The sequence below is a fragment of the Pteropus medius genome, unplaced genomic scaffold (assembly GCF_902729225.1).
Source record: "Pteropus medius unplaced genomic scaffold, Ma_sr-lr_union100, whole genome shotgun sequence".
In the NCBI taxonomy this organism is placed as follows: Eukaryota; Metazoa; Chordata; class Mammalia; order Chiroptera; family Pteropodidae; genus Pteropus; species Pteropus medius.
Window position 1 is genome coordinate 5,805,439 of NW_024351647.1, and position 14,476 is coordinate 5,819,914.

Sequence of the window (14,476 nt, forward strand, 5' to 3'; positions counted from 1 at the left end):
GAAAGAGTTTACAAATTATCACAAATTCAAATGAATCTGTTGTTTTAACCCAAACTACAAATGATTACTCACCATAAGCTGTCTAAACATGCAATATCTGATAAATGTGCATCTTAGACAATGAGAAACAATAAACACTATTCTTCCAGTAGAAATACATAAACTGTAAAAAAAAAAAATCATTTAAAAACATTCTGGAAATAGTTTTCTTACTGTAGTCTTACTATGTCTCTGAATTTGAAAAACATTGCCTGTAAAATAGCTTTGGTTTAAACCCAGTTTCTATTACAAAGGAAGAAAAAGGGGAAACCAACCAGTGGTTAATTTATGCATCAATGCATATATTAATGTGATAGCAGACTCAATTGTCTGCTATTTATTGAAGGTTTATGTCCATCTTACGCTCGGCACTGGGGGGTGGGAGGAAGAGGCAGCACCTCTGCTTTCACAATTATAATATAAGAAAGAATCTGCTATGTGCCTACACAGTCTTGTGTAAAGAGTCCAAAGGTTCAGAGGCGGGAGGCTTGGGACATCAGAGAGAGTTTCATGGATGACGAGGAACACTTGTCGGGCCGTTAAGGACTGGCAAAAGGTAGAGTGGCAGATTGTGAGCAATCCAAGTAAGAAAGCATAGGCAAATAATGGAAGAGAAAACTAAAGTTAAAAGCCTGAATCTGATTTTAGAAGGTCTTAAATACCATGATAAGGACTTTGAATTTGGCAGGCAACAGTGAGCCACTAAAGGTATATGAGAGACAGAAACAACAGTCTCTAAGTAATTCATAAAATGTCTTGAATACAGGCAAGATATGATAAGGGCCTAAATTAGGATGACAACAGCAGGGTGTCAAGGAATGAGTGTATACCAGGGACCATGGGTCCAAAATTAGCATAATTTGGCAATCAACTAGATGCAGAAGCTGAAGGTGCTGGAGTTGCCAAAGATGCATCTGAGATGTTTGGCCTGGACTTTTAGGAGAAAAGTGGAACCTTAAATATATGGGGCAGCTAAAAAAAGAGGTGGTTTGTATTGTTTATATTGGATGGGGGGGAAAGTCAGAAGGAGACAAGTAGACAAGTCCTTTCAACCCTATAAGAATTTTTGATGTTCTGGCTTTGGAAATTTTAAATTTGACATACGAGAAACATTTCCCAGTGTAGGTTTTCCAGCAAAAAAGCGAACTTTCCTAGAGCTGGAACTCAGGAAAACATTTGAATACAAATAAGTGGGTCTGAAAAGCTTTTATATAGAAATAAATTTACAGCAATAAGTGAAATTTCTAAGAGACATTGTATAGGAAGTCAGGTAACTAAAGACCACATTCGGAGGGTCACATTTGGGGGTGCTTCAGAGTCAGGTCTGAGGGTCAGCAAAAAAGATGGAGAAATATACTCCGAAAAGGGGGAAACACAGCAGAATTCAGTGTCTCAGATGTGAAGAAAGAGGAGATCAAGGATTTCAACATGAAAACTCTAGGGTCAATGCAGGCCAATGGGGGACCAATAGCACTAGTAATTACTTCATCTGTGGTCTTGGCTGTCTCAATACAGTAGTAACAGAAAGCAAGTGGTGGGGAAATGGGCTACATGTAACTAAAGTCTGAGAATTTCACCAGTGAGAGGAGGGATCGGAGCTCTAAGAAGCAGTACAGTCAAGTGAAGGGATTTTAAAGTAAAGGATAGATGAATTTATCATCAGAAATGGGTGAAGGCACCTGCCAAAAAGGGAACAATGAATGAGAAAAAATACAAAAGAGGTGGTAGGGGATGATATCGAAGAGCCCAGGAAAAAAAATATTAGGTGTCTGAGTTTCTTTTTCTATGCACGGGAACCAAAGTTAAAAATGAGACAAAGAAATAAAGGTGTCAATAGTCTAAAGACGAAGGTGCTCATTTAAAAAAGTTTTCCTTCTTGTCTTAAAAGAAATGCCCCCATTTTTTCCCAGAGCTAATTCAACCTCTCGGGTCCCTGACCTCACCCTTCTCCACATTCTCTAATCAATTTGTTCCCTCTGGTCAGCTCTCCCTTTAACTGAGTCTCCTATTGACAATGCAGGACTGGCTCGGGCTGGTTCCATGCCTAATCTATGCCTAGTGCATATCTGTTCTTATCTCTGGATAGTAACTTCACAAATATTACCCAATATAATCTGAATGATACTGTGGCAGGATCCCCATCTTATCGGCTGTCCAAAACCTCCATCATATGAAGTGTCAGGGCTACAACTTAAGATGAGGTCTGACTCTCAAGCCTCGTATTTCTTTCTCCTAGGCAGAGCTCTCTCTAGATACTTGTCAAGAGGCCGGCAGCAGACTCTGTTTCTGTCTAAACATTACAAAGTACTGGCCTGCTGTCAGAGACCAAACTTTAAATGGCTGAAATAGCTTGATAGATTGTGTGAAAATTTTATGGTCCTTCCGTCAGACACCATAATTTACTATCACATAATACACAGTTAGAAGAACCAAAAGAAACCATCCCACAAGGGCAAACAATGTGGAGGCAGTGGCCCTTTGACACTCTGAGGCCACAGGCATTATATGGATCCAATAAGAAAGCGGCTTCTACGAGCAAGAGAACCACCTCTTGATCTTGCAAAATGTTTTTGGACACCTAAAGGCTCTTTTATTGCTGCGGTTGATTAAAATGAAAAGCTTAAACGACTAAAAAGTTCTTTTTGATGAGTTTTTGCCATGAACTATGGACCTTGTAGTCCAGTGGGACTTGAGCCCTTTGATCCTGGGCACTCACATAAATTCAGAGTCATAAAACAACATTGGATTTGATTTTACTAGTGTGGCTGATGTTGCCAGATTTGTAATGCAATCTTGTTTTCTCCCCTTCTCATTTTTGGGCCCGTTCACCATTGTTTTATAGCAAAAGGAAAGGAGTTTCCATTTGTTTTTGGCAATCGAGCTTCAAGATTGAGCCACTACGCGAGAACGTTGGAATTTCACAAAAAATAATGATATTCTATTATATTAATCGTTATTAGAATCAATGTTATTTTATGTGCTGGAAATAAAATATCAAAAAGGAAAACCCTTTTCTGCATGAAAATAATTACAGATTCACTACTTAAGAGAGTTAGAAGATGATGTGGTTGAGAACTATAATACTCGAGTTGAAAATAGGACATATGATCAGAGGTAATATTCATCAATTTTCAGGAGGACTGATTGAAGATAAATTTTAAATTATAAAAAGACTCCCAGGTTATTTATTAATGAGTGGCAGGACACATCTTAGTTTTCAAATTTCATTTACCTAAAAAAAGCTGGTATCTGAGAGAGGTAAAGGAATATTCAACGCCACATTTATTTAACAAAAAGACGTATAATAAATGTAATTAGATATTTAATTCACTTCCTTTCCTAATCTTCTATTTTCCTATGTATGCATCTGTACAGTATAACAGTTCTATAACTTTTAATTCTAGAAGTGAAAAAGTTTTACTATAAAGTCTGTGAGGGAACACCAATGCAAGTAATTTTACAGAAACCAAATTGATCAATAGTGGATCACAATTATTTATGTTTTATGTAGTTAAACATCAGTCTGAGTTCACTTAGAAAGATCAATGATCTATTTAGCCTGTTCACTAGACCCGGGAATACCAATTTAAGATAGGTAAACAATTTTTAGCAATTTTATTTTTCATAGATTACATGAAAACTGGGAAATTGCTTACCAAGATTATTTTGTGAGTGACTTGGGGAACAAGAGTCAGAAGAGGTCTCAACAATTCTAATTTGAAAAGAGTTACTGTCAAATACATCAGCATCACTATCCCCTAGGCAATGCGTTGTGACATTTTCAGCTGTCGTTTCTCAATCCTTGCTTGAGGCCCCAGTGAATATTTCAGAGTATGATCCATCCAAAGAAATATAATTCCAGCACGCATTAACCTCCTTGCCTTTTGGTGTGACTATGCTAGATTAAGCCATATGAAACTGCTATTTTATAAATCAAACAGGTCAGGTATTGGCAATTTCATATAGTTCAACTTATAAACTTATAAACAAATTTGAAAAAAAACCCCATTAACCTATGTTTCCTCAATACTTTAAATTATGTTATTATATCTATGTATTTGCAGCAAACACGAGTCACAGCGGGGAGGAGTCTTTTGAAAATGCAAATCTATTCATGTCACACATTCTTCTGTTCAGAATTAGTCAGTAGATTATCATTATTTTGAAAATGAAATTGGGAAACCTTAAAAAGACCAACAAACCCTTCCAGAATTCAGCCTCTTGCCCTCCTCCACTCCAATGTTTTTCAAACTGCAGTCCATGAACCATTAGTAGAACAGCAAACCAATTTATGCTTTAACATCAGCATTTTTCAAACAAGAGAGTTGAACATATCAGAGGAGATCAGATGAAATAAATTCTTCTTACTTATTTCTCACATATATACACATACAAACATGTAGTCTGGGTTTCAATATAAAACACATTTTTTAAATTCTGGAATGCAGTTTAAAAGTTTGAAATATACTACTCTAGAGGTTCATCCCCAACCCTTCTTCTCTTTGTCGCTTATTGAGCTACAGTCACACCGTCCTCTCTGTAGCTCTTCAACCAGCCAAACTCCTCTTGACACTTTAGACCTCTGCTTAAATGTCACTTCCTAAAATTAGCCTTCCCTGACCCTCCAAATCTAAATTATATCTTATCATAGCATCTCACACTATATATTTATCCATAGCACTCATCATATATTTATCAAGTGATTATTTTATAAATATCTGTGACTCTGACTAGACTACAAGCTCCCAGAAAAAAACCATGTCTGTTCTGCTTCCTCTGGCATTTAGTAGAGTGCATAACACCCAGTTCTTAATATACAGTGAATGAATGAATGCTAGAGGGACCTCTAATTTCCTTCTGATAATTCCATTCTCAGATGAAACACAGATGATCAATTTCATAAGGCACTGTTTTTAGGTGGCTCTTTGTCTTTTGTCATGTAGAATGTGTGTGTATATGTACAGTCAGAAGCACACATGTATTGCTTCTGTAGATACATTAGACGTTATGCCTATGAGTACAGACCTGTGTGCACATATCTGCGAATGCTGTTCTGTGAAATAAGCTAAGAGTAATTTTATTTTTCACGTGTTTAAAGTAAAGCTCTGAACTGGAACGCTGCTTCAATGGTCAAAAGAAAATCTACTTCAAGTTTTAAGAGAAAAAAGGGTCAAGCTGCCCTCCAGTGGTGAGATTGGGCAATGGCTTCTAAAATAATTGTAAAACACACTGATAACCTATTTACACAAACCCACATATATCTCTGCAACATCCCTATCACAATTAATACTTTAAATTATGTGTATTACATTTATTTGAAACAGATAGGAGGTCATACCATAGAGTATATTAAAACAAAATAAGCATAACTATTACAGAGACACCTACAGCAGCTTCAAGAGACAGCAAAAGAAATTGCTACTCATTTATGGCAATGATAAGATCTGAGACCTGACAAATCTCTCAGTTGAGATATAAGATCTGAAATTTGCAAATTGCACTAATTTAAAAATGCTAACAGTCCATTAGCATATGGTCTAATATTAGCTAATATTAAATAGTATAAGCCGCCTGTTGGTATTTAGCCTTTATGGTATAAATTCTATTTTCCTAAGTAAATTGTAAATCCTCTGAGTCCAGAAATTCACACTATGGATGTAGAAGCCTACATGAGGTTGGCCTTGTTAGCATGGACACATGCTACAAATAGGTGATGGCACAGGGAACAACTATATCACCCCAGGTGCTTAAGGAATTAGTAATGCTGGCAGCTCTGCTGAAGAAGATCTGAGAACAACTAAAGAACCCCATATTTAAACTGCAGAAGTTAATGAAGTAAGCAGCTGGCAAGATGCGTAGAAGTTTTGCCCCAGTGTTTTCTTACTTAATTTATGGCCTCAGAAATTGATTTCTGTGAAACTCAGGTTTCGAATCTCTAAGATGATTATAGACAAATATAAAGATTATGGTGATAAATACTAGAGGCTCATCCTCAAACTGGGCTCAGGGCCAGTTGTTCGAAATGAAGTTGAAGAGAACAATCTCCTACCTGCTCCTTTCCTCTGTACTAAGGCAGGAAGAACAGCTGGTCATTTCAGAAACCAGTGAAATAAGAGGACTCTGTTGCTATTTTTCTCTTTCACCACACCACACAAATGTCTCCATTGTTTTTTATCATATAAGGAGCTTGGCTTGTATAGGGTAAGAACAGGGGATGATCTGCAGAGGTCTTTGCCATAGGATGAGGGGAAGAGGGTGAATGAAAAGTTAAAAAGCCATTACACTAAAGAAAGTGAATCTAATTAGTAGACAAGGTGGCAGTGAAAAGGAAGCAGATTTAAAAAACAGACAGAGCTGGTTAGTAAATCTTGCCATTGCAGTAACCAACTGAGAAAACTCGGGATAGCACTTTACTTCTCTGAGTCTCAACTGATTAAAAATTATGTATATGAAGCACTGAGCACTGTGCCTAGCAGAGCTGGCACTTCGTAGTCAATAAATAGCTATGTTTATAACCATCTTCAATTAAGTTAGAAAGCAAAGAGCACTCAGCATTTAAACTCTAAAAAAAATCAAACAAAAATTTCTTCCTACTCCTTCCTAAAAATGTTCTAGAACATAGACCATACCAATTTTTTGCAGTAAGAGCTCATTTTTTTATTTACCCTTCCAACACTGCTGCCCTCTCTATCCCATCAATAGCCTTTTCAGGGAAGAACAAGAAATAGGAAGGAAAAGGGGGAAAACGTTAAGGAAGAAGGAAAGGGGAAAAAATGTAAAAGTCCACAAAGACCTGAAGGTTGAGGGATTTTTGCTTAGTACTCATGAGACCACAGAGAAAGCTGATGAGGACGCTCTTACCCAGCCTCTCATCCTCCGTACCAGGGTCACCAACTTGATGTCTATAGGGCCAGGCAACCAACATCAACAAGCAAATCTGGACCCCAGATTTAAAACAACAGGAAATGTGAAGAAGTGTTATAGCAAATGAGAACTCATGTGCTCATTTAAAATTATTCAAAGATGACTTTTTAAATGACACTGTGCTGACCGAACTTTTCTGGGTTGTGTTTGATGGTGTCACAAATTTAAGAACGCTGTGGCTCTTTTCATGCTACCTCCAAAAGAGCAGTCTACCAAAATACTGTGTAGGAATCTCCCACAATGTCAAGTCACATCGTTCAGCAATTATTCATCACGTTCTGGCTACTTGGTAGGACAAAGGGACCACAGACGCTTAGAATTGAGTTCAGGCAGACATGTGGGCCCACTCTTCCCAGGCCAGAAGTAATAGCTTCAGAACGGGAAGGAAACAGACTTAATCTTACACTCTTACTTTGTGGCTGAAGAACCTATTATTCACCTTATAGTACAGGATTATACAAAATTCACGAAATTATTGAGCGAAGCAGAACACGTCTGGAGAGAAGGAAGCACTCCCCACAGGCTTTAACAGAGCTCACTTCCTCCTATCTCATGAAGAGTCAAAAAAGCAAAGGCTAACATTCAAAAAGTCACCTGTTCCAATATCAGCCTGTTGCCTAAAGTCAAAAAACTATTGAAAAAAAGAAAAACCATGTTGGCCCACGTAAGCGACTCACGTTTGGAGTTTAAGACTCAGTAGGGATGACAGAGCTGATGGCGCATGAAGGAGGCGTACAAAACCAGCATTAGTTTCCATGATACAAATGAGTCATGCCCATATTCTTCATTCTACGACCAGCTTCCCTCCATCAGCAAGCACAGCTTGACATAAAGTCTGAATTATGTGAACAAGACAGCAGCCTAAAGGCTGAGAAAAAGGGCTCCTGGGTTGCAAGTGAGCTAGGATATTAATTGCTTCGCGTTTGCCATTAAAATTTGACTCCGAATATGTCTGCAGGCTTTTTGGTAGCCGGTGGCCTAAAAGGCATCTCAACATCAGTAAACCAGCAAATTTACTAAACTCATATGCTGTATTATACATCTACAATAAAACAATGAATTAAAATATTTCTCAACATTTAAATTTTTTTCTTCTTTTTGGCATCTCGGTAATGAATTATACTAATATCAGCACTTAGGGGAATACCATAAGGGTTTGATGAAATCATATTTCATCTTTGTGAAAGTTTTGTTTATTGGTCTATAAATTACTCTCTTTCCCTCACAGCAATATCCAGGAATTAACAGATTTAAATGTATTGTGTTGATAATAAAGAATATAACAAATGGAAAAGGGTCAGGATTTACGTGTCTTTATAAATTTAGCTGTATCAGCTTAAGTGTAGTTTGTACTCAATTTTGCTTCAACAGCAATGTGTAAATTATGAAAAAGGACCAGTGGGATGAGTTGAAGATGGAAGAAATAAGGAAATCTACAAGTTTCTCTTAATGGAGGCCAACACACCATTCGGTTCTCTTGGGGACAACAAGGTGCAGTGTAAGTTAGTTTCCAGTTTGGCATGTATCCCTGGATCATTTCACAGAGAGAATTACCATATTAGAAATGTAACTGCATTGCACAACCATCAGGGGCCTGCCAGAGGCCATTGCTCAGTAAACTTTCTCCTCAGTTAAGGACTGTGCATGTGATGAATAGAGGGGTGGGAGGGGGGTGTGGCGGGGGAGGCTTCCTGTAAAGGAAATGTCACTGTTGGCTAATTCTTTGTCTTCTATCCCACGACGCAAAAAACATTAGTTAAAAACAGATAAAAAGAATCTATCATTTCCATGGCACCTACTTCCAAATTGCTTGAAGTGATATTTAAAACCAATATTTTTAAATTATCCAAATCTGCTCAAAAGTCAGATGAGAGGTATACAGTTTTTCGGTTATTTTCTGTTTTTCAACTTTCAAAATGGATGAAGCAGAGAATCAAAGTCCCCTACCCATATCCTACTTTCAAGCTTCCTTCCCGTCATGAAAAACTGGGTCCCCCCTGTTGATGTCTCATTTACCATTCTAAGAGCGGCATCCCATTCACTGAGAGTTGGGCATCTGAAAAAGCACGAGAAGGCTAGTGTGCTTCATTCAGACTGTTACTGAAAACCTGATCACGTATTCCACAGAGGCAAGTAGAATTGAGAAAAGACTCCTGATTAGAAAGGAGAATCTCTAGGAAAAAACTTAAGAAAAAAAAAGGGTGGGGCATGGGGGGTATAAGTAACGCGAATTTAGAAATTTTAAGTCAAATAATCCTAAGGCTGAAAGTACAGTGTGCTAAATAACTGAACTTAATTTTTGGATGGTGGGGCCAATCGTAAAATTCACAGGTGCTATTAGATTATATGGCCTGGTCTCTCATTTTAGAAATTAGAAAACTGAGCCCAAAAGCATTTCCTGAAGTTCACATTGTTCATCATGTCAAACCCAAGACCTAAGAATCTAAACTTTCTGATTCTAAATCTAATGTTCTTTCCATTATTGTTGCATTGATTATTGGAAAGAGGATTGGCTTCAAAATCAGACAAATCTAGGTGGATTCAAATTCAGGTCCCCTTCTTAGTAGCCTCAGACTTCATTCTCTGAGAGCCTCATGTTTTCTCATCTGTAAAATGGGGATGAATCTAAACTTTACTTATATTTCTACATTTACTCTTTATAATACTAATGCTAAATGACTAGAAAAGAGGTTGGCACACAGTAGGGTTTCTATTAAAAGTTAGGTACTATTATTTTTCAATCATAGGTTGTTATATAAGGTATTTGTGCATCATCTATGTGTCAAGTACTTTGGTAGGTACTTTTAAAAGATATTACAGACAAAAATCTTTGCTCCCTCCAGGGTGCCTAGAATGAGCAGATTAATAAGCAGGACCTTGGTGGCATGAAAATGATGCTGAAAACACACAAAGAATTTAACTTGAACTCATAAGTGGATGATACATCGAGATGATAAGATTATATAAATCAACATAGACCATTATTCCAGAAAATGGGTTACTTGGAGGGGCAAAAGAATTATGTAACAGAAAAGTTACACAGTTTTCTGTTTTGCAGGTTCTCTCTATACATGGTAAAATCCTAGCAGGGGAACTAGATATTTCTCAAACTTATTTGAACATGAAATCTTTTTGTCAAGGAGCATTTCAGGGGCTCACGGTTCAGTGGAATAAGCTTTAGGAAGCCTGCTTTAGACTGCCCTGATAAAGAGCATGGAGGCGGAAGAACAGCTGGAAGATCATGGGAAAATCGCCTTAAAAGAGTAAGTCAAATGTCTCAAGTAAGTCCTCAACCAAAAGAGCATGAAGACTACTCAAAATTCAGGTCGCCTAATCATGAGACTTGTGCAGAGAAAAAGGAATGAGCGATAACACCTACTGAGCCACGTCTACACGACCATGCCACTGGATGTGCATCACAGTAAACAGTCCTGGAATGGGGTGTCATCGGCAGCATGATTGTCAGTGTACAGATGCCAAAACCAAGAAAACTGAATCCCAGAATAGTTGATTCATTTCCTAACGTCACAGCACAAGGAGTTCAACCAAGTCCTGACTCAAAACCCAGAGGTTTTTCATATTCTCATCATGCATAAAATAACATCACACCTAATTCTCTGACTACAATAAGGCAAAAGATCAGCTGTATAGTCATTTCATACAACAGCTGTGATGACGATTTTCAAACCTTGCTCCTAAGCAATCTCAAAGAAATAATGCCATACTGTGCTGTGGGAAAATTAATTTTATCATATGCTTTAGAAGGGCAGAACTATGTTTCTACCCAGTAGTCATGAACTTCTACAATGGCTACCACAGGCTAAAATGTCTCAAATGAGTGAAAATCTGTAAAGGTAAGATGTCGACTTTTCAAAAATGAAATCAGTAACATAGAATTATCCAAAATGGAAAAATGAACAAGATGATGCCAAGTATCATGAAGTGATCATAAATTCTGAAGGCAGAGTTTGCTAAACGAAGAGCATACTTGAACAAAATTAAAGAATTTTGCTGTGGTTATACTGTAAATGACATAAAATAGTAAAATCATGGACAGTCTCTGACCTACCATCACTCTCCTACTGGAGGTTTGAATAGAAAAGTCAGCCAAGTGCTTTGACTTTGTATAGAAGTTATATAAAGAAGAGGCTCTGGAAATTGACTCATTCGAGGCATCAAGAAATCTTTGCTTTTGGACAATAAGGGGAAGATGTAAGTTGCTGCGCATTTTGAATAGCCAGTCCCAGGACCAAGCCTTGCCCTTTCTTTAGTGCAGCACTCCACAAATGTTGGCTGCAGAGTAGGCGTGAGATTAAAAACTCCAGACTTCTCCACATACAAGCCTTGGGACTCTGGGTTGAAAATGTCAATCTCCAATCAAATTATTTTAGGTGGTAAAAGGATCCCACTTTCAGGTTGGGGGAATTGAACAATTAAGTGACTCCCCTACAAATCTATAGTCAAAAACAGAAGAGAAAACTGAATTTAAGTTCTCTGTTTATTGAATCATATCATTTCTTTAAACTCCATGAAAACATTTCCCAAAATCTAAATATGATACCCATCGATTCTTGTATATAGTGACAGAATTAATCACTTTTTGGTGTACTTTAAGCACAAAATCTTCCTTATTCTAGACAGACATGTCGAAGACATCCTGAAACATGTCTGACTTGTCTACGACCTATAAGTGGAGAAAGAAAATTTAATAGGCAATTGAAGGCTGCCGAAATGAGCATAGAAATAGCAGTTCTTCCACCTGTTATCTTCCACTAGTCTTATGACAACAGATGAGACTTTGTTACTTTGTGAGATAAAACAGGTAGGGATGATATTGAGTGCCCACAAGTACAGTCAGGCTAGGTTATTGTCTGTTTTATGAGCTGCACCTGTTCTGACTGGTTGGTGTTGCTGCCAATAGAATTATTATATTTTTTCCCATGTTCCAGAGAACAGAGGTTAATCAAAGCATAAAGGAGCCAGGCAAGTGAAATGGCTCAGAGTAGGGACAAGGGCAAACTAGAGAACAAGCGTCCCAGTTGAAGCAGATACCTGCTACTCAACCCCTGCAGGCTGGAGTCATACAGGAAAATAAGCCCACTACTGCCAGATTTGCCATTTTTTAAAAAAGAAGCAGCTAGAAATCCTTCCATATTTTAAAATATTTATTCCTAATTCTATCTTTAAAACACTGTTTGCCAACAAAACAATTCTCCAGAATAAGAGTTGACAATTTCCTACTGAGGGCTGTCTGTGATAGCTGAAATAGTTCTAAACCGCAGTTAAGTGTATGGATTAGGTACACTGCCCTGCCCTGACGCCAGTAGTGTGCCATGGCCATAGGGTTTCAGCAATTAGATATAAATCATGAGTATGGGGCAAAAATTTTTTTAAGTTTACTAATAGTATTAAAAGAGCAGACACTTCTTTCAGAGATACTTAAAGAACACTAAAGACATAATTAGGAACATTTTTTTTAACCGACCCTTGGTCTAATCTTTATTTTAAATAGAGAACATGATCTCAATACACTTTTTTTCCTTTCCATTTACTCTTTTCTTTCTCTTCTCCAAGCTTTCCTTAGTTTGCGATGTAAGATCATAGGACTTTTGTGGAGATGACGTTAAATAATCTATGTATATGCCTAAAACAATATCCAGGACAAAGTAAGAACTCATGAACTGTAAGCACCTGCTGTTGCTGTGAATATTATTTAGCTGTCAAAGCCCTCAACAGGGCTGGTCTCCAATTTGGGGAAAGTTAGCGTTAACTCTTACAACTGAGCTGTTATATAAAACTTCTGCCCACAGAACTACTCTGGACCTACCCCTTGTTAGAAATCCGTTTCTTAAATTAATTCCCTTTTCAGTTCTTCTGAGATAGCTGAGAATCTTTGGCACACCAGAACAAAGATAAATAAAGAGAGGTCTCTGTAGAGCATTTCACAACAAAGGAGATAAGAGCCTCCACCTCTCTTTTTCCCCTAGGAGACAGAGGTACTTTTCCACTTTTTTGTTTCCTTGTGAAATGGACTCATTCCCTCTTCTGAACTACTTAAACCAAGCTGGATGGGGGTGGCTTAAATTCATACACCCTATGACTTATTTAATGATCTTTTTGCTCCTTGCAATGGTTTCATGTATACTCTAATACGTGGTCTCAGCTATTTTAAAAACGCATTATCACTTATTGAAAAGGAGAATATTTGATGCACAAACTTATTAAATTAACTAGTAAATGGTTAGCACTAAGCACCAAGTTTTATTTAAATTCTGCTACTGTCCTTTCCTGAGGTATGGGATCACCCCAGCCATCAGTAACCTAGAATCAGTGCCCAATTCAGTATTAACTTATTTAAAATTAAGACCCTGAAACTTGCTGCTGCGGGCACTGCAAGCGAACACCAAACATAAGGGAATGACAGATGGTGGGATGAAGAAAATGATGCCTCAGTCTTCCTGGGCTTCACCTAAAAAAATCAAGCCAGCAAGTTCTAAGAACTCCCTGGGGATATGGAATGGATGGCTCGACACAACTCTTCCTGCTACTAGGGAGGGTCACTTCCTTGAGTGCCTTAATCTGCATGACATCATATCATGGGCATGTGCTGACAGATAAATACAAACACATGAATGGAAGTAAGCCAAATAAAATAATTTACACTATGCACAGGAAAAATAACTATTTAAATACCTCTTGCAAACAGCAAAAGTCTAAATATTCTATCATCTGTTTTACAAATAAAATCATCATTTTTTCCCGGTCAAATCATTTTCGCAACCTGATGTACTTGAGGTATTTTTAAAAAATAGGAATTGAATTCTGTTAAAAACAAAGTGCAAGGCTTTCATCCCCAGAACAGATTCAGTGCCCACTGGCAGGTGCAAGCTGCAGGTGCTGTCTAGGTAAATATACTTTCAAAAGGGACTATTTACTTCAACACATGAGAAAACTAAGAATCAGCCTAACATAATCAGTTCAATAGATCGAAGAGATATACCTGCAGGTTTTCAATTTCTTCTTTGTGCTCCCTCTTCAAGTGTAAAATAGCAGCTTGATATTCTGTAAGATCACAAAAGAAGCCAATTACAAAGAAGCACAAAATTATATGCAAAATTCAAAGTGAGTATCTTCAAGATTCTAGAGGTGGTTGTACAAGTAAACTGAGTAAATGAATGCTACAGTTTGACATTAACTTAACAAGGGATGTTGAAAATTGGGACGAGATAGGACAAGTAGCTCAGGATAGAGGGAAGATTTCCCTCCATTTAGCAAACCTTGAATTATAAGAACTCCCCAATTAGGCAGGTAGGATAAGGTTAAAAATGATGAGTATTCCAGATAAAGACTGGGTCAGGTATTTGTCTTTAAGGAGGAGTTAGAAGTTAAGGCCCCACACAGAACAAATATAGACGTGTTAACAGCGGACACATAGGAAATAAAAGAAAGCTTTCTATATGAGATCAGAGAATTCTATTTTTAACACTGTCCCCCCCTCCTCCAAAAAAAAGTC

General features: G+C 37.6%; 1 protein-coding gene across 1 annotated transcript in view; it reads right to left on the minus strand.

Moving 5' to 3' along the window:
• FMN1 (formin 1) overlaps window positions 1-14,476 on the minus strand; it is a 370,346-nt gene that overhangs the window by 198,411 nt on the left and 157,459 nt on the right. Inside the window, 1 exon segment of the mRNA XM_039843982.1 lies at window positions 13,964-14,025. Within this exon segment, the coding sequence (XP_039699916.1) occupies window positions 13,964-14,025 (62 nt within the window).